General features: G+C 48.3%; 1 protein-coding gene and 1 pseudogene across 1 annotated transcript in view; one reads left to right on the top strand and one right to left on the bottom strand.

Moving 5' to 3' along the window:
• SLC22A5 (solute carrier family 22 member 5) overlaps positions 1-18,989 on the bottom strand; it is a gene marked incomplete at its 5' end in the record, with an annotated part of 23,718 nt that extends 4,729 nt beyond the window's left edge. The window contains 7 exons of the mRNA XM_029941166.1: positions 1-177; positions 1,853-1,953; positions 3,640-3,766; positions 4,959-5,130; positions 6,131-6,285; positions 12,626-12,729; positions 18,798-18,989. The exon at positions 1-177 is cut by the window's left edge and continues 2 nt beyond it. Coding sequence (XP_029797026.1) covers positions 1-177; positions 1,853-1,953; positions 3,640-3,766; positions 4,959-5,130; positions 6,131-6,285; positions 12,626-12,729; positions 18,798-18,989 — 1,028 coding nt within the window. The remainder of the gene's footprint in view (positions 178-1,852; positions 1,954-3,639; positions 3,767-4,958; positions 5,131-6,130; positions 6,286-12,625; positions 12,730-18,797) is intronic.
• On the top strand, positions 10,991-11,154 carry LOC115295009 (annotated as a pseudogene).
• Position 18,990: the final 1 nt, after the last annotated feature.

Below are 18,990 nucleotides of genomic sequence, written 5' to 3'. Positions count from 1 at the left end.
CCCAGGAAGAGGGCCGTGGCCATGGAGTAGCGCCGGGGCACGTGCTGCAGCAGCAGCCAGGCCAGCACGTACGCAGGGACTTCGACCACAGCTGACAGGAAGCAGTTCACGTAGACATCCCCGTGCAAGTTTGGAGTGTCAAGGGACAGCCCAAAATAGCCCACTGAGATGGTCATCCTGGAACAGAGTGCGGGAGAAAGCTGGAGAAGCAGTGCCCATGTGCCTCCCAACCTCAACAACTTGGAAAGTACACTTAGTGCAGGAAATTCAAAACTATCCTTGCCAGGAGGCCAGCAGATTCAACCCTGAGTCTTACTTCTTGGAACAAAAGATAATTTCCTCCTAGCCCCACGTTAACCCTGGGCCATAGCAATTTCAGAGCCTTCTAAACAGAAAGAGTCCCAGCAAGAAGGCTTATATAATTCAGGTAGATTTACTTTGTTGGTGGAAAAAAACCCCAAAAAACAAAAACCACCTCCAACGTGCTTTTCAGCTTTAAAAACCCTAAGCAAAGTACTCACAAAAGCTACTTCCCTGCAGCTCTGACCCCGCCCCCAAATCCAGCAACTGCAGAAGGAGGGAGAGGATGAGAAAAGAGGCTGGTGTAAAGTAAGGTGTGACAGGACTGGAGGGATAAGATAAAAACAATCATTAGGTCAAACATTTGAAGAAAGACCCCGTAGCAGAGCCTCTGTCTGCGGCTCCCAGGCCGGAGGAGGCTGGGCAGGGGCGGCTGACGGCAGCCCCACTGCACTTGAGGACAAGCAGAGGAGCTCACATGGCAGGGCCACATCATCTCTCATTCTGCAAGCTTCCCAGTGTCCCAGGCCCCGGCAGGCATTCCCTCCACTGATGGCCAGCACTCTGGCAAACCAGACCTTTAGGCATTAAGATGTTTCGACTCATCTGCATGTTGAAACCACAGCTAGGACAATCAGGAAAAAGGAAGTGTCCAGGAGTCCCTGGGAAATCCAGAGCTGGAGGAGCACCTGGGCAAAGCACAGACTATGTGACTCATTGCAGGCTGGCAAATCTGTGGTGTAGGCTGAAGGCAGGTCCTATCTGAAGCAAACTCGGGTGTGGTGCACTGCCCTGAGGGGTCCTGGGCAATTCCTTGGAAGTGAGTGACTCACAGTATCCCCTAGGGAGCCAAACAGCTGGCTGCCCCAAAGCTGATGGCTCTAGTAATAAAGGACACTGAGAAAAAGTCTGCCGTTCTCACCCAGCAGGCTCAGGTGTTCGTTCTATAACCCCGAGGGTCTGGCCCCTGAGCCAATGCTCCCGAAGCACTGGGCTGCGCCCCCTGCTCTGGTAACTCACAAATGCACTCCTCAGGCACTTGGTGAAATGCCTCAGTAGAAGGAGCCTGAGGACATCTCGGCCATGGCCCTGCCTCCAGAACAATCTGTGAACATCCCAGAGGGAGGATGTCCTGCTTCCATAATTCCAGACAGTACTCAGCAGTCTCTGTAATAGGATGGACATAACATTTTCACTTAGCTCCTTCTTAAAGGCCTCCCCTGTCCTCTTCAGCTGCTGTCTGAGGTGCGGGGACAGAAACAAACTAGGGCCCACAGTGATCAAGGATCTGCCTCAGGACCTGGAGGGTTTCCCCAAAGTCCCCACAGCTTACCAAAAAGCCCCCACAACAGATTACATTCTCCTTTTCTCAGAGTCCATCAAGCTAAAAATTGTGAAATGCCCCCTTCTTTCATTGCAGGGCAGATCCCTTACACTTTCTGATGACGCAGGCTTTCAATTTTGGTCTGAGACACACATCTGCAAATGAGAGGCCTGGCAGCCACTGCCAGAGGCCATATCAGGAATCTTCAGGTAGGTCTCACTTACGCACCACAGAATTATGGACATGACGGTGACCATTCGGATATTCCGGGTTCGAAGCAGATCCAGAATGCTGTGGGACTGTTGTTTCTTGGAACTCAGGTCTTGTAGCTGCAGGAATGATATGATGAGGGTATGGGACAGAGAGGCTGGAGACTCAGATATTCAAAAACATACCTGAACTCTAGCATCTTAGCTTTCTGCAGCACCAAGCTGGCAGGCCGCCATGTTTTATGCTTTTTTCTTGAAAAGAAGCAGTGTGGTGAGTATCTTACGCTGCTGCGGAAGGCTTCCCCAGACCTTATTAATAACACATTCGTGAACAAGAATAAGGAAAAGCAGGTGACCAGTCCCTCAGGGGACGCAGCCAAGGCAGAGGACCAGGCTGACAGCTCCCTCTCTGCTCCATCCCCAGCCTCCATAGGCGGCCACATTCCAGGGAGGCCTCCAGAGCATTCCCTCCCGAGGCTGGCTCCCTGCCCTCTGGGTCAGAGAGAAAAACTGGCTATGCAGTTTATTGATCTGATATTTTAAAAGAATTGATGTTTTGAGTCCTTATACCATGTAGTTACTGGTCTACTTCCAAGGCACAAAATTTCAGATAGAAAAACAGGAAAATTGACCTCAGCTTCACCCAGAGTAACTTCCTATGAAATTTGGCACAGCCGAGAACATTCATAAACCACACGTCTAAACACACTGATGTTGCTTTCTTAAGCAAACCCAGCTTTGGAGTTTGTTTTTCTCGAGTTAGCAGTTCAACGAAAGGTCAACTTTTGACTTTAATGGCCCCCCTCAAATAGCCTCATTTCCTCAAAGATGCTAGTGGGGCTGATGGGTTCACCCAGACTGACCCCTCACTGAAAAGCCCTCCCTGCCATCTACCCCCGCCCAGACATCTGTGTGTGAGAGCCCCTTCCAGGACGTGCTGGGTGGGAGCTGTCCCTGGGCCAGCACTGAACTGGGAGCCAGCAGGGCTGTCGGTGGCCAGCAGCCTCTCTGATGCCTGTAATAACTGGTCTCCCTTTCCTAAGCCCTGGTCTGCACCCGAGTCCTGAGTGTTTCTCACGTTCCTTCTGCACACACTTCAGCCATGACTGCTGGTGGCTGTTCTCACAGCCTTGTCTTGCCATCGGATCAGAGACACATTCCAGGACCCCATCAGCCAGCAATTACCACTTCTAACCTCTGTGGTAGTCATGAGACTAAGGAAAACTGCCTGTTGTAGACAGAGGAAGGAGAGGGAACAGGAGGGAGAATCAAGACTCAGGAATAAGGCAGAGCCAGGAAATTACTCATGGCACATGAGAAGAGGGTTTGCAAGAGGGGTGGTATAGGGGGAAGAGGCAGATATCAAAAAGGAGCTGGCTCCGAGATGATATGCAACAACTGACGATGGGCAGGTGGAGGGACACTGGACATTCCTAACTCCAAATCTACTTTTGCTCCACATTTTATGTACTATTTTTTTTAAGATGAGAAGCTATATAAGACACGAGAAACCATGATTTCCCACAATGCCAACTTCAGGAAAGGCCTATTACTTAGAGGGTTTATTATTTAAATTAATGGTTTAACTACATGAATGCCTAGAAGAGAATTACATGAAGTATGACAACCAAAGGTGAAGGTGAAGGGATTTGGACAATCGGTGCCTTCTTCTCACCATGTGACTTTGAACAGGGCCTGCTGGGGGGCAGCTGGGACTTGGGTAGAGAGAGGGCTGGGCTCCTGAGTGGTGCTGGCCTAAAATCATGGCCATGGAGACCCTCCGCCCAGCTCCCTCATGGTACTTACCTCACTTGAGTCAAAGATAGTTGAGGGTGCAACAATCCCATTGATTTTGGCAGCCCTGCGGATGATCACCTCTGCCTCTTCAAATCGTCCCTGTGAGATGAGCCATCGGGGGGACTCAGGGATGAACCTGGAAGTATAAGCAGTAATTTCACTGAGTTGGTCCTGCCCAACACGTCAGGTGCAGCCTAAGTGGAAGTGGGAAATGGGGTTTTGGGGAACCAAAAGTTTGCTTTTGGGGGATGTCTGAAGCAAAGAGATAGTTGATACTATATCCACTAGTGCCCTGAAGTGTGAGCTTTTGAGTACCCTCAAGAGTGCACAAAATTTGGAGGGGCCTGCACACCAGGATGGGATTCCTTCTTGGGCTGGCCACCTCCATTGCTAAAGGATGGTGGTGCCACCTGCTGGCCACTGAGCAGAAAGGCACAAGATAGGCTCCTGAAGCCTGGCTTCAGTCCTGGGCCTGGTCCAGCCCAGGCTCTTGTCAGGCTGGACTTATCTGCTTGTGCCCAGTATCCACAGAAGCTTCTGCACTGGCCTCTTAGCCTTTGGTTTTTCCTCACTTCCCGCCCCTGCTCCATCCAAGTGACTTGTTAGACCCTCTACCTACGTTTATCAGAGCACCTGGGACTTTAAGACTTTGTGGATCTTATTTTCTACCTCACCAGATGTCTTGTACCCTTTGGTCATGACCAGGACCCCTGCTGTGCTCTGTGTCCTCTCCCACTATGCTCTGAAAAGCTCTCTGCTCTGAGGGGAGCAGTGATCTCACCAACCCCAGGTGCAAGGGGCAACTCCTGCCTCAGCCCCTCTGCTGTGTTCCCCCTTTTGGTATGGATGGCATCCTCTCTGCCGGTCCAAGTCCTCTATCTTGGAAGCCCAGGTGGAGGCTGGCTTCCTCCGTCTAGCTACCCAGAGAGCTCTCACTTCCAGTGCTCTCCCTCTTCTCCTAGTGCCTATGGTGTAAGGCCTCAGCAACACACAGCCGGAACCAGGGCCTCGGCAGCCTTGTCAGTCTGATAACTTCCTGAAGGTCATGCTAGACCCCATCACCTCCCGGCTGCAACTTCTTCCTCACCTTGCGCTTCAATAAACCCAGCACTGGGCTGAGGACAAGTCTGCTGATTTGGGGGGATTTTCCTCTGTTCCTTTTTGGCTTTTCCGAGTATGGAAAACACATTCTGAAACAACTTACAACTAATTTATACTTCCTGTCTCTGGGAGCCCAAATAGGGATCTGTGGCTTGCTGCTGCCCCCTAGTGAAGGCTGGACAGAAGACATCCTGCGATGGGCACCCCTGGGCACCGGCGACTCTCACCACCAGAGCGCTGCACACAGCACCCCCGGCACCGTCAGCGCCAGCAGCAGCATCCGCCAGTCTCTGATGAAGTAAGCAAACAGTGGCAGCAGCATGTAGCCAAACGCGTAAAATATGCACACTCCTAACGTGGAGAATATAATACGAACCGACTTGCCAAGGATTTCTGTTCCTGTTCAAAACAAGGGAGGAGTCATGTTAGCACTTTAATTTAGGTTATTTCCTTATTAATCTTCTTATGTAATCTTCAACAGAAATGAAAGCAGCCACGCCCCAGGGAAGGGTGGGATTCTGAACCCTGGGTGGTCTGACCCCCCAATGGGGGTGCCCCACTGTAGCCTCTTAGGCTCCTCAAGGACAGTTCTACCTTGAAGATTTTTATCACTTCCCCGAATTGTATACTAAAGATGCCACGTGAGGTCTCAAAACGTAATCCTCATGTGAGGAAGAATTTATTAAAGGGGAAGTTACTATGAAGGATGCACATGGGGGCTTAAAGGAAACATTTTTAAGAAAAGATTACTGCACTGGGCATGAAGAGAAAGAAATAATCCTTTCAGCATACAACCCAAGCAACTCAAAAACCAGTAAGCTGGAGTCAGATTCCTCCAAACAGTGAGACTGGCGACATTCAGTGAGAAGAGGCCAAAGTACCACGGTGTTTTCTTGGAATTAGAACCCTAAACATCACGAGACTAAAGTCCATTCACATCAATTTGTTCTTTCCAGTCAGTTTCACTGGACACAGTGCTTTACAGAAGAGGCAGTTTTCTTCCTTGGCAAGCCTGCTATTCATGGCCCTTGCTCCTCACATCATGCCTCCATCTTTCCTTAGCAACCTCAGCTCTGGGAAGGCTCTTATTTTTAAAGGATGATCTTGGATAAGTTCTAGTAAAATGGCTATTGAATACTAATGAGGCCAAGGTCCACATCTCAGAGACCAGAAAAGAACTGGAATTCAGCATTCAGGCTACTGTGCTCCTGGGGACTCAAGGCTGGGCACTTAGGAGACTCAATTTCACTGCCTACAGGACTAGGTTCACCAGGCAGTGCTGATTGGTTGCTAGAGACCACTTCCCCTTGAGGGACATCACAGCTGTCTCCAGAGAGTGGGTGGTGGGATGACGGTGAAACACAGGATCAAGTACTCAACTCCAACTTGATGGCCATACCCAGGACAAATGCTGCCACATAGTTGGAGATCTGGCCCATGCCCACAAGGACAAACAGCACAGCAAACATCTCAAAGTTCTTTGAGAAGATCTGTAGGAAGCTGAAGCCCGTCTGCATGCCCATGGTCACAAATAGTACGTTCTTCCGACCAAACCTGGGAAGAGAGTGACAGAGATCCAGCTGGGAGGAGGTGGCAGAGATGGGCTCCACCAAGACGGGCTTCCCCCAGAGCTCTCCAGGGAGTGCTGCCAGGGTGCAGTACAGGGACAGTCCTGGTCTCCAGAGCCTGTGCTGTTAACTGCCCTCCCCACTCCCCATGACCAATGTGCAGCCCAGGCACCAGGACTGCCCCCAGCGCAGTGCCAGAATTATGATAATGATTGAAAGGCATCCATTATGCTTACACCCATACATTCAGAATGTAGTTTCTAAAAACAGAAGTGGTTTACTTTGGAGGATGATGGAGAAACTAGTCATTTAAATGAAGACTGTTAAATAAAGGAAAAGAAACATGTGTCACATACCCAAAGAATGTCAACAGAAACCAATAACAGGTGAGGGGAAATATCATTTTATGAAAGTATTCCAACTATTAAATGGAAAAGAAGTGATAAAATTAGAATATCACCACTGTATAATCTTTAATAAATGAACGGATTTGGGTATTATGTTTTAGTGACTGCTAACAATCTTTTCATGAAGAGATAACTGAATACTGCATGAATGATTTCTAGTCTCACTAAAGGGTATGAGCCCAAATCTGATCAAGTCTCTAGATCCAACTACCAATTTGCAGGAAATGCAGAGAAAAGAGTAGTATGCTGAACTGCACTCTGAGTATGCAATCAGCAAAATTCAGACTGGAAAAGTCTACAGAGGAACAACCCAGGGTGCAAGAAATAAAATGTACGGTAAAAGCAAAGAATGGAGGCAGAATCCCTAATCAAAGTAAACTAAAAGACGTGTCAAAAACTTTTTAAGTGGGCAAGACTAGAGTTGTGTTTAAGGATGCACATCGGGAGGATAAAACTACAAAAATCCCACAAGGAAGTGATTCCTATAAAAGTCTGGCTGGTGGTTACTTATGGCAGAGGGAGGCTGTTATTGCACTTGAGATGGGACACGTACACAGGGGCTCCTTGGTGGTAGTTACCAGGTTATTTCCCTGGAATAATTCATTAAACTACCACAGACTTGTTCTATGTGGTTTTCTCTATCTATATTCATTAAAAAAAAATTTTTTTTTAGGGGCACCTGGGTGGCTTAATCAGTTGAATGTCTGATTCCAGCTCAGGTCATGATCTCACAGTTCATGAGTTCGAGCCCTGTGTCAGGCTCTATGCTGACAGCTCAGAACCTGGAGCCTGTTTCAGATTCTGTGTGTGTGTGTGTGTGTGTGTGTGTATGTGTCTCTGCCCCTTCCTTGCTCACACTGTCTCTCTCTCTCAAAAATAAATAGAAAACATTAAAAAAAAAAGAAAAACATTTTTTAAAATGTTTTTTGGAGGGGTTGTTCTGTTTTAAAGATAGTATCACAGTCAGAGAGGAATAAGTCAACATATTTCAATCAACCTAGCACGTTCAGCTGGAGTCTGGCTGGGGCTGGCTGATACCCATTTTCATTCAATGAATGTTTATTTGAACCTCAACTATATACTATGCACTAGGGATACATCTGAATCATAAAAAAAAAAAAATTCTTGTTTCTACCCTTAAGGGACTTATAGTCTATGGCTGATGAGACAGACAGTAATCATGTTCTAATCAAACAAGCACAGTACAGAAAGTGCAATTACACACAGACACAAGTGCACTGAAAGATAAGTACCCAGGTTCACAAAGGATACAACAAAGGAAAGAACCCTGGGCTGGGAATCAGGGTTGGGAACATGGACATTCAGGGAAGGGTTCCCTGATGATGGGACAGTGAAATGAGGCCCAAAGAAGTTATTATTGACAAGGGAAGCAGGCAAAAGGGACCAAGCATTCACAGTATAGTGGAGGAGACCAACATTAATCAGATGATAACACCTCTTATTTACCAATTTCTGATTGGTGCAATGGAGAAAAGGCACAAGGAACCAGGGTAATATGTATCAGGGACACTGAGTTAGCCTTCAAGGTCAAGGAGGTCACAGGGATGTTTGAGGAACACAGAGAAGAGCATACACAAGTGTGGCTGGAGGGGACAGGAGGACATGTGCAGCCAGCGTGAGTGGCGTCAGCTGTTCAACAGAAGACTGCCGGGGTTGGGGGTGGGGGAACCAAACTTCACAAGGCCTTGGTGTCATGTTAAAGAATTTGGTGCTTCTCTCTTCATATCTGTTTTTGGTGCTATGGCATCCAGTAGGTAGAGGCCAGAGACATTCTAAACATCCTAAAATGCCAGGATAGTCTCCCACAACACAGAATCTTCTGGCTCAAAATGTCAATAGTGCCAAGGGTGAGAAACTTTGGTCTGGAAGGAGACCACCTCCCTATGCATTGTTCCCTCACAAGAGTATCCTACACACCAACCAAGAGACAGTCCCTTCCTAGAGGGAGACAGGGATGACCTTTACCCAAGCCTTCCCTTCCCCTGGGCTCCCTGGGATGGTAGGGAAGAGAAAGACCCAGGGAATCCTTACATAGCACCAGTCCTTGGAGGTCCAGGGCTGGGATCAGAAATGCTCGCTTTCAAAGCCTGTCGACAAAACGTCAACCACAGATATATTAGAAAACCAGGAAATATTTGTCCATCTCTTCCCAGGACTACGCCCTCTTGTAATTCACGCACACAAAGGTAACCGGATATCTTTAGGTAAAATGCTGTGACGACCCAGGATGATTTTAACTGCTCTCGAATTTCAAGCTTATTACGTGCCAAAAAGGAGACTAAACCTTTGCCCAACACAAAAAGTTATTGTTGATACCTAGACAAGTTGAGGGCATGAACCTACTGCTCTGAGGTCACTTCTTTGGCCTAGGTTTTTGAGCCAGCTTGCTTGGGAGTAATGAGATCGGAAACCGCCCATCCCACAGAGCCTGGTGCCCCCCATGGGAGTGCAGACGAGCTTGAGAGGCTGTCCTGGGAGTGGAAGGCAGGGCTGCACCTACAACAGCCACACTTCTAGCAGCTTCATTTATTTGACGTAGATGACCCTACTTAACAGAAGTCTGCTGACAAGTTTTTCTGGTTTTTAAAACACTGCACTTGCCCTTCAGAAGACTAAGGTGGTCCTCAATGTACTCATTAACTTTACTTCTACTGTTTGCGTGGGATCAGATCTGTGGAACTTGAACACTCTCCTCGGGTATCCGTGGTGTTCCTGGTAATCAGGTTCTCGGACTAGCCCACTAAGATCTACTTAACCCATGACACAGTTGACCCAGAAAAATGCACTGAGTTTCAACTTTCAACTTGGGGTACCTCCTCCTTGATTTTCACATCAAGGAAATTCCTATCTCGGCTGCCACTCAACCCTGTGAGAGCAGATTCCCCACCAACCAGCCCACTTGGAAGGTCTCAAAGCCCGGTCCTGGGCAGCCCTTTCTCTCTACACTCTTCCCACAGAGTCTCCTCCACACTTGGAGGCTTTGCTGAGGGCTCTATGGAGCTGACAATTCACAAACGTGTTTCTCCAGCCCAAACCTCTCATGGAACTCCATAGCCACTCAGCTGACTGCAGGCTCAGTCCATCCACTCAGGCCTCTTCCAGTCACCCCAGATTCAGAACACCCAAACTGAGCTCCACATCTTCTCCAATAGACATGGTCCTCTTCCAGAGTCCTTCGTCTCGGACTAGGGCTCTGTTGTGCAGGCCCAAAATCTTCCCTCATTTCCAGCATCCAACACACAGCCAAGGGTTGTTAGTTGGACCTCCTACCTCTCTTCTCCATTTCTACCACCATCAGCCTAGTCCAAGCCATCAGCTCCCACATAAATACTGTGACAGACTTAGTTGGTCTCTCCACAACCCCTCTTTTTCCCTTCCAATCTTTCCTCTGCAGTTATCAGATAATTGTTAAAAATACAAACCCGATTACACGACACTCGTGTTTTTACAAAACTCTCAATAGCTCTCCACTACTCTGTGACTAAAGCCCAACCCTTGTTCGTCAGCTAAGCATGACCTGATCTCTGCTTGGGCCTCCATGGTTCATTGCTTCCTCTTCATACCCTCTCCACACATCTGCCACAGAGGACTTTTTCCTCAGTTCCTAAAGTTGCCGTCTCTTCTTGAGTCTAGGTTTTAGTACTGCTCTCTGTGCCCAGAATGCTCTTTCCTCTCTCTATCCCTTTATCACTGGCCAGTTTCTACTCACCTTTCAACTCCCAGCACATTGTCACCTCCTGGGGTAGCTTCTCCTGGCCTCCTCTGTCAGACCCTCCCTGAGCTTCCTGTACTGCTTCTCTGTATCACTCACACCACGAAGAACAAGTACGCCTTGTTACTTGTCCTAAACGATCAACCGTTTAGTACATTCTGCCTTGCTAGAAGGCAGGTTCTGGAAGAGCAGGGCCCGAGAACAGGAGTCCACACAAAATAGAGCATCAAGGCTCTTTGGGCCCAAATCTGAGCTCTGCCACTTGCTGGCTTTGTGACCGTACAAGTGACTTAACTCTTCGGGGTTTCATTTTCCCTGCTTGTGAAAATAAGAGTAAGAATACTTCCTACTTCATAGGGTTATGATGAAATTATTTCTTCTTTATTTTATATTTATACAGTGCTTATAAGAGTGTCTAACATATCTTAGGTGCTATGTGTTTGTTAGGTAAGTATAAGTCATCAAGTGACGCTTGCTGCTAGATTAAAGTCTAGGGAAGCAAGATCTTTCCTCCAAAAAAGCAAATGTCTCAGGCTCATCTAAAACTGTCAATCGCTTCTCGGCCTTTTGGCTTAGATCAAGTGTAGCATCTAAAACTGTCAATCAGTGGTCATGGCCTACTTGACTCTTTAATGCTCACTGGTGTCTGTAGAAATTTGACCCTTTTCTAAACTTTTTTTAAAGTTTATTTATTTATTTTTGAGAGAGAGAGAGAGAGAGAGAGAGAACAAGCGGCGGAGGGACAGAGAGAGAGAGAGAGAGAAAGAGAATCCCAAACAGACTCTTCACTGTCAGCACGAAGCCTGAGGTGGGGCTTGAACTCAAAAACACTTAGATCATGACCTGAGCCGAAACCAAGACTCGGATGCTTAACCGACTAAGCCACCCAGGCACCCCTATCCCTTTTCTAATGGCTAGATGACACGTGAGAAACACAAATCTAGTGAGAAATGCATATATTTCTCAGGAAGAAAGGATTCTCAGGTAAAGACAATAATCTAAATGTGCCAGAATATCACCCTGAGTCTGTGCTATGAGATAATATGGTTTTGTTCTTTGAAAAAAAGATTTATTAAGGTTTATTTATTTTTGAGACAAAAAGAGACAGAGCATGAGCAGGGGAGGGGCAGAGAGAGGGAGACACAGAATCCGAAGCAGGATCCAGGCTCTGAGCTGTCAGCACAAAGCCCAATGTGGGGCTCAAACACACAAAACATGAGATCATAACCTGAGCCGAAGTGGGACACTTAACAGACTGAGCCACCCAGGCACCCCTGACTTTGTTCTTAAGATAGGAGGACATTCTCATCCTGATCCTCTCTATTAGACCCCAACCAGCTAGGAGAATGTTGGGACTCCACTGGGTGATCCAGTACAGCCAAGACCCTTGGTGAAGGGTATTCTCACCATAGGCTTCTCCAACAGATGCTGGAGCCCTGGGGTAAGAAGACCGGATGTCATGGATCCCTCTGAGAATGCCATGGAAACTGTGGGCCTTCCTCCAGAAAATGATGCTCATATACAATCTCTAAAATTTTGCACATAATTTCAAGAGTAGATGAACTCCCTAACCATGAATGGAACTTGAGTTTAAAACCTTGGAATTACACAAATAAGCTGCTTATAGGCCAAAACAGCACATTTCCTGCTTGTGGTGACGTAGGTAACATACTCAAAGGTGCTTAGCTAAGAGGAACCATCTGTGTAAACACAAGATTTCTGCCTGTTACGCTACTACCGGCTAGTGAGATCTCCTCTCACCAGGCAGAAAGAATGACGGTTCAGGAAATACAGAGGTGGTCATTCATTGTGGGCCTTAAGATCTACAAAAAGTTTATCTGTATGTGTGCGTGCTGTCTACCTCTCCAAAGCTCAGGGACATGAAAGAGTCACCTGGGGAAGGCCAGCTAGGCTGGTACAAGAAGTGAATTATGGCCTATTTCCTGGTCAGTGGGATCATGGATACACTTGGCTCAGATTGTTCTGCTCAGCAAGAATTAGAGAGAGGAGATTGTTGGCTCTTTACTTGGTATGAAGTCTATGCTATAAACACTGCTTCCTCTTCTTTTAAAACACATGGCCCTGGGTTGAGACACTATCATCAGAAGTCAAGGGCCAGGAACATACATGCTCCTTGCTCGGTCCCATGGTCCCCTGCGGCTGCAGGACATAGACACCCACCTTACCTGTCTGAGAGCTGCCCCGAAACGAAGGAGCCCACCAGCACACCCACGAAAAACAAGGAGATGGTGAGTGGGGCCTTCCAGTCGTCCTCACACACCAGGTTCCACTGTAAGGGAGCAAAGGGATGTATTACTCACTCCTTTTGTTGAATGTTTTAAATGTAAGCCTTCTTGTTAAATGAAACGAGACTATTCTGCATCCCCGCAGGCACTGTTTCCATTACTGCACAGGTGTGTGAGCTCATTCAGGCATGCAAAGGCTCGCGTGGACAGCGAAGCAGAGAGGAGGTTCCCCCTCACAGGGAGAGCGGGCCCCTCCCGTCCTGTTTTTCATGGCTTTCAGCTCCATTGTTTTGCTACCAATTTGAGGAGGGGGGTAGGTAGGGAGCTGGTACTGTGCCCTTGTGTCAATCCAGGAGAAGGCAAGGGCTTTCATGGTCACTTCTAAGAATCTGTAGATGTGTCAGGGTACCCTTTCAGTGGGGTTCAGGCCATTGGGAGGAATTGCACACAAATGGGTCTAGAGCAGGGCTCTGGGGCTCTAAGAGTCAAGCTATCCAGCAAACGACTGAGGCCAAAGGACCTGGGATGCATCATGTGGATCTGTTCTTGCAGCTGGACCCAGGCCCCCACTCTGGGCCAGTGAGCCCTGGGACCCTCACGTGACATTTACAGCTAGGATCCCTAATGCTCTGCCAAAAACACTAGGCCAAAATTACCGCCAAGAGCTCTGAGCTGGGAGTCAAGAAACTGGGTTGAGCTTCTGCTCTACTGTTAAGTGGTTATCCAATGTCAGACAAGATTTTCCCCCCTCATTGTGCCTTAATTTCCCCATGTGTAAATCAGGGGTTGGGGTAGGCAACAGGCTTGCTGTGCTTGAGCTTCCCAGCTCCCAGTGTGTAGCTCCATCTATAGTTACCACAAAAAGAGATCTGCAGGCATGGGGAAGCAGCCAAACATTGATTTGCTGGGCTGCCCCAGCCTAACAAGGAACCAAAAAGAAGAAAAGCCAAAACAAGAAGCTTAGCGGTTCCCAGAAAAATGTTTCCCAGAACAGAGAAAGATGGTGCTTAGTAATCACCAAGAAGGCTGCCCTCCAGGAATGCAGACCCTTGCCTGCCTAGTGCCAGGCTGCTGGCTCTGTAGTAATAAAGGGAGAGGGATTTTGCAGCTTCCAAGAAAGCATTTCTTCCAGGCAAGTGACAGGGGGAAAAACAAATCTGCTTCCCTGCCCCACTGGGCAGTGCATGCACATAGCCTCCGGGCACCTCAGAATGGTGGGAGGCTGTCCATGAAGAACTCCCAAAGCTAATGGCAAGGGCCACTCCGCCGCACAGCTGTGTCTCCACTCTGGAATAAGCATGCACCTTGGATGGGCTGAGAATGGTGTGGAGGAAGGAAGAGGCAGGGAAACTCCAATCTAGAGGAAGTCCAGGGGTGCCCGAGTGGCTCGGTTGGTTAAGCATCTCACTTCAGTTCAGGTCATGATCTGAATACTCAGGCTATACAGCAGCCCTCCTGCCCCTGCAGTGTCAGTGGTGCTAGTACCTAGATACCGTGTCTCTTCTAGGAGGGTGAGAGCTCCCGAGGCAGCCCCCATAAAAACATGGCAGCTACATTCAGGATGGGAGTAACCGGGGGGTGAGAACTGGGGAACTTGGTGATGCAGTACCGGCCTCTGGCTCTTTGGTTTTAGACAGAGCTTCAGGGGCCAGATTATGGCTACCATGGCTCCTGACTATGATAGGATCTATTCCCAGCCAGCATGCATTACTTTTGTTGCAACGGAGATGAAACCCTGAAAAGTCAGTAGCTGCTTCTCAACAGGATTTGCATGACTGTTGGGGACTGATAAAGCTGAGCGAGACTGGAAATCCACAGGGGCTTCTACAGTGAGTTCTGGAGCAGTAGTCCCCTCCCTTGACAACGTCAGGCCTCCCAATACAGGCTTGTAGGGAATTCTGTGCTGACAAGGCCAGGTGTTACCTGAAACCAGGTCAGACTATGGCCTGCAGCAGACAAGGTGTCTGTCATGCTCATCTTGGGATACATTCCCAGAGCATCTCTCTGCTATCTGCAGCCTCAACCCCACCACTTGGTTCAAGCGGTCCTTACTCTGGGCAAGTGTGTAACTCCCTGGAGTAACTGGGCCCTTTATCTACCACTGAAGATTTGTAACAATCCTGAGGACCTGGCTTTGGGCTCTCCAAAAGCAAACTTGGGTTGACACTTCCTTCCTACTGGCCACAGGGAGCCTATGAATAGTGTCAGGAAAGATAATAGGCCTCAAAAAATGAACATAAGGGAAGCCATGGTCTAGATCCTATCCAGCCAACCCATTCCCTTACCTGTCAGCCACCAGATGGATTGCAGTGGGCTCCCGGATTTGGCTGGCAGCTGGCATTCTCTTCAGGAGAGATGGGATGAGAAGCCCATAGAGTCCAGGCTACATACCCAAGACTTGTGTTTACGGAGGAATCTAGCATTCCTATCCTGAGCTCGTGGTTCCCCAGCCGTGACTAAACCAGCTACAGACTAGCTCACGGATGCGTCCTCTTGGTACATGTATGGGCTGTACTGGCTGATGATAACAAGCCTCAGTGTTAGAACTAAATGTGTGGTTAAGGTTCGGGTCAGGAGTCTAGCACTGTGATTCCCTCAGCTGGGTGAGCTTTGAAAACAGACACAGCCTAAAAAATCTAAGAGCCACTCTGGCAAGGGGTCTAGACTTGCCATCCTTCCTGGTCAGAAATGTGCTTCTCTAAGTGGTGATGGCTCCATGGATTCTCTCTCTCTCTCTCTCAAAGCTTGTCAAATTGCACACTGTACTTAGTGCCATTTATTTTCTATTACTTACACCTCAACAAAGCTGTTAATGTTTTTGAGAGAACTGTGTCTCTTGTATGCACTGTATAATTAGAGCTGCTACTCAGTTTTGGGAAATAGAGAGAGGATGTAGATCCCTGGGACTAAATGTTCTTACCTGTGAGTTGGATGGAAGGGAAAAAAGATAGGCTCTGTGCCCATAGGGCAGAAACTCCTCCTGAGATGTACCCGGCCTGACCGCATCGATGGTCAGACACACTGGCAAGCACCACCTGTTACTGAATGCCATGTATTCCTACACACATTTCATGCTGTCTCCTGCTGCAGTACATGGTATGTCCTTGCCCCATGGCTGTCAAGGCAAGGAGACAAAGAACTTGCTGCCATATCTTCTATAATGCCCGGCAGTGCTCTACAGAGGAGAGGCTATTTGGTACGTAGATGAGTGAGGGAAGGGATAAAAGAGCTGTTAACTTTCAACACCATAGTACTCTTTGGGCTTGGACCTTAAGCTTGGCTGCTCATGGCCCAGATGAACCTTGAACTTCAATCTCTGGAATTTTTTTTTTCTTTCTTACTTTCCCTCCCCCCCTCCTACATCACCCCTTTCCCTGTCAGCTCTAAGAACTTTGACCCAGGGGGTCAGTTCTCAGCTAGCTAGAGTGGGGCTCAATCTGACCACTCATGGCTAGATGGTTCTGCTAAGACTGTGTGTGTCAGGGACCTCACTCAGGGACCCAGCAAGTGACTTCTTTGGCTTGCCATGAGCTCCAAAGGCAGGGCTGAGGGTCTGCTCAGTCACTCTCCCTTGAGTGAGACATGTCAGTAAAGACATAACAGTGAGGTACAAGCTCCAGGTCTTTTCACACTGGTCAGCCCAGCCCTGCCTCCGAGGTTGATGTGGTTTTTCCTTCAGGCAGGCTTGTACATAACAGTGAGGGCTGTCCTACCTTCAAAGACCCTTGGTATCTGACAGAAAAGCCAACCCAGAGAAAGAGGTTTTCCAGAACAACAAGAAGTGAGTCAAAGTATTGCCTTGGGCTGGGGCAGGCAGGAGGCTTCAGAGAAGCAGAGAATGGCCAGAAGCAAGGAGACACAGATGACTGCCAGGTCTTAGCTGAAAACACCCTAACTCATAGGTGCCAGAAGAGCTAGAAGTTTCTCAAAGAATCTTTCTGGCTATAAGCTGGGCTAGAGAGATACCAAAAAGCAGGTGGCCCAGGCAGCCTGAGAAATCACCCAGGTTTCAGAGAAGGGGGCAGTCCTGGACCAAGAAGCACTCAGGGATTAGAGCAACGCTGCAAAGTGTGGTGGCTGATTCTCCAGTTCCCCAGGAATGACTGAGGGGCAGGGGAAGAGGCCAGCCTAGAAGCACAGGGACCAGCAAACTATTCCTGAAACATTCCCTCTCACCACATAGTGTCACCTCCTTTCTGCCAATCCCAGCACCTTGTCACAGATCCATTTAGGGGCAAGCCACAGTTTGTGGGCTGGGAGGTTATATTTTCTTTAAAATATTTTGGTCAATGCTTTTTGACCGCCTCCAAGTTTCCCTTCTATGAATGAAACTGTCCTTTCCTTCTTTAGCTCTCAAACATTAGACAACATTTCTTAAATTGTTCATTAATCCATTTACCATAACCTGTCTGTATCCAGCCTCATGTCAGACAGATGCAAAGAGGTAAATCTACCACAACATTTAGTACTACATGTACATACTTCAACTTCAACAAGGAAAAAAAATTAGACAGGAGATCTACAGTTTTCATCTTCTGTTGAAAAACAAGTAGGAATTCAATACCAATGTACTTAAAAACACCTCTATGTATGATTTGGGGCCGAGAGCAGACTTGAAACATCTGGCAGACATGGAACTGGCTGCAGTGGTCGGCAGACCAGGTTCGGGTGGGAAAAAAAATGGGTCTTAGAAAAATGGAGCCATCAGAATGTTAATGCAATAGCTTCCAGGGTGACTGTTCCCCTAAGAGGAACAAACAGCCTTGGACTTAAGAGTCAGACATTCCAGCATCCCAAAACAAAGGGCTAAGTAATGTATTAACCTTGCCTCCTTGCAAACGCTGACAATGTATATGTAGGTAAAAGGGCACACAGCTCTTACAAAACTGCCAAGACAGCTAAATAAATAGGCTAAATACAAAAAAGGAAGGACTGACATTGGCAGCAATGTAGCTCAAGGATCCTTCCACTATAACCGACCTTTGGGAGCTCATCAGTGCCACCGCCAGTCTCAGCCCAAGACACGATGGGGGCAGTGAAGCAAGAGCAAATGACTAGGGTAAGCCAAGGGACTCTAGAAGTCATGGTAAAATCCAAAGAGATGCCATGAGCTTCCCGTGAATTCACTGCCTCCCCTGTCCCATGGACAGCAGAAGCAGAATTTGCAGGGACTCCTGTGTCATGAACTATGGCTTCACCTCGGTGGCCTCTGCCAGCACCCTGTGGGGACAGCCTCAGCTTTCACAATTCCCACTGGCTTCCAGGGCTGTGACAGACATGCCTGTGAAGTTAGGGATAAGGACTTATGTAAATAAGATGCAAAGCACATCTACAAGCATCCATTAACATGATGCCATACATGTATTTCTAATGATTACAGGGTCACCGGGGTAGACAAAGCTACCCAAAAAGTAAAATCCAAGGGATTGTGGAATAACTAGCCCCCTCTCCCCGCATTTCCTATCAACTAAAGTTGTATGCTTTAACTAACTCTGGCCAACGACATGGCCTTCGAATACTCTAAAACATTCCAGGTGAACAAGTCAGCCTGAATGGATGTTCAGATGCATGGGTCTGGTAACTAAACATGAGTAAAAGGAACACAATCCCTGATGGGATATGACTATACTGTCATTTGGGGTGAGGGTGAGTGAGGAAAGAGTAACCGGAGAAAGGAGCACCATAACAATTTAAACAGATGCTTCCTTTAGCTTTAAAAGTTCTTAAGAAAAGAGTTTCTCCGAACAGATGCCATGAGGCTAGAGAAAAAGCGGTGACGGCCCCGGACCAAGCTCTGACTTTACTCAACACCCCCACCTCCAACTAGTCAAAGTCTTTGACTATTCACGGTCTTAGAGTATCTATGAGGGGCCACCACGGCCTTCTTGGCTCCCTCTTCAAGGTAGCCATTAACATAGGCGGCGAGCAGGACACTCTTCCAGGGAGAGCCATGGTCCGGTCAGAAGTCACTTCTCAAAGCGATAACTGGAGGATACCCACTTGGAGGTGTGTAATGTGCTGGGGAAGAGAGAGTGACAACATCCAGCGTGCACCTTGTGGGGTGGGGTGCGAAGATCCTCCCTACGTCCTCGGTCCCAGGGCTGGTACCCACCTCGGTCACGATGGTGGACAGGTAGATGTCCTGGCTGAACTCCCAGCCATCCAGGCAGCTCTCCTGCTCCAGCTGCTCCAGATCCACATCGCGCCCCGGCTCCAGCCCCAGCGCGGAGAAGTTGGCCATCGCCGCGAGCCGGTAGCGCCGGCAGCTGTGAGGCACCTCGCGCCCGTCCTGCAGCCGCAGCGGG

The sequence above is a fragment of the Suricata suricatta genome, chromosome 6 (assembly GCF_006229205.1).
Source record: "Suricata suricatta isolate VVHF042 chromosome 6, meerkat_22Aug2017_6uvM2_HiC, whole genome shotgun sequence".
In the NCBI taxonomy this organism is placed as follows: domain Eukaryota; kingdom Metazoa; phylum Chordata; class Mammalia; order Carnivora; family Herpestidae; genus Suricata; species Suricata suricatta.
Note: the sequence above shows the minus strand (reverse complement) of the source record. Positions and strands in the feature narration are given on the sequence as shown.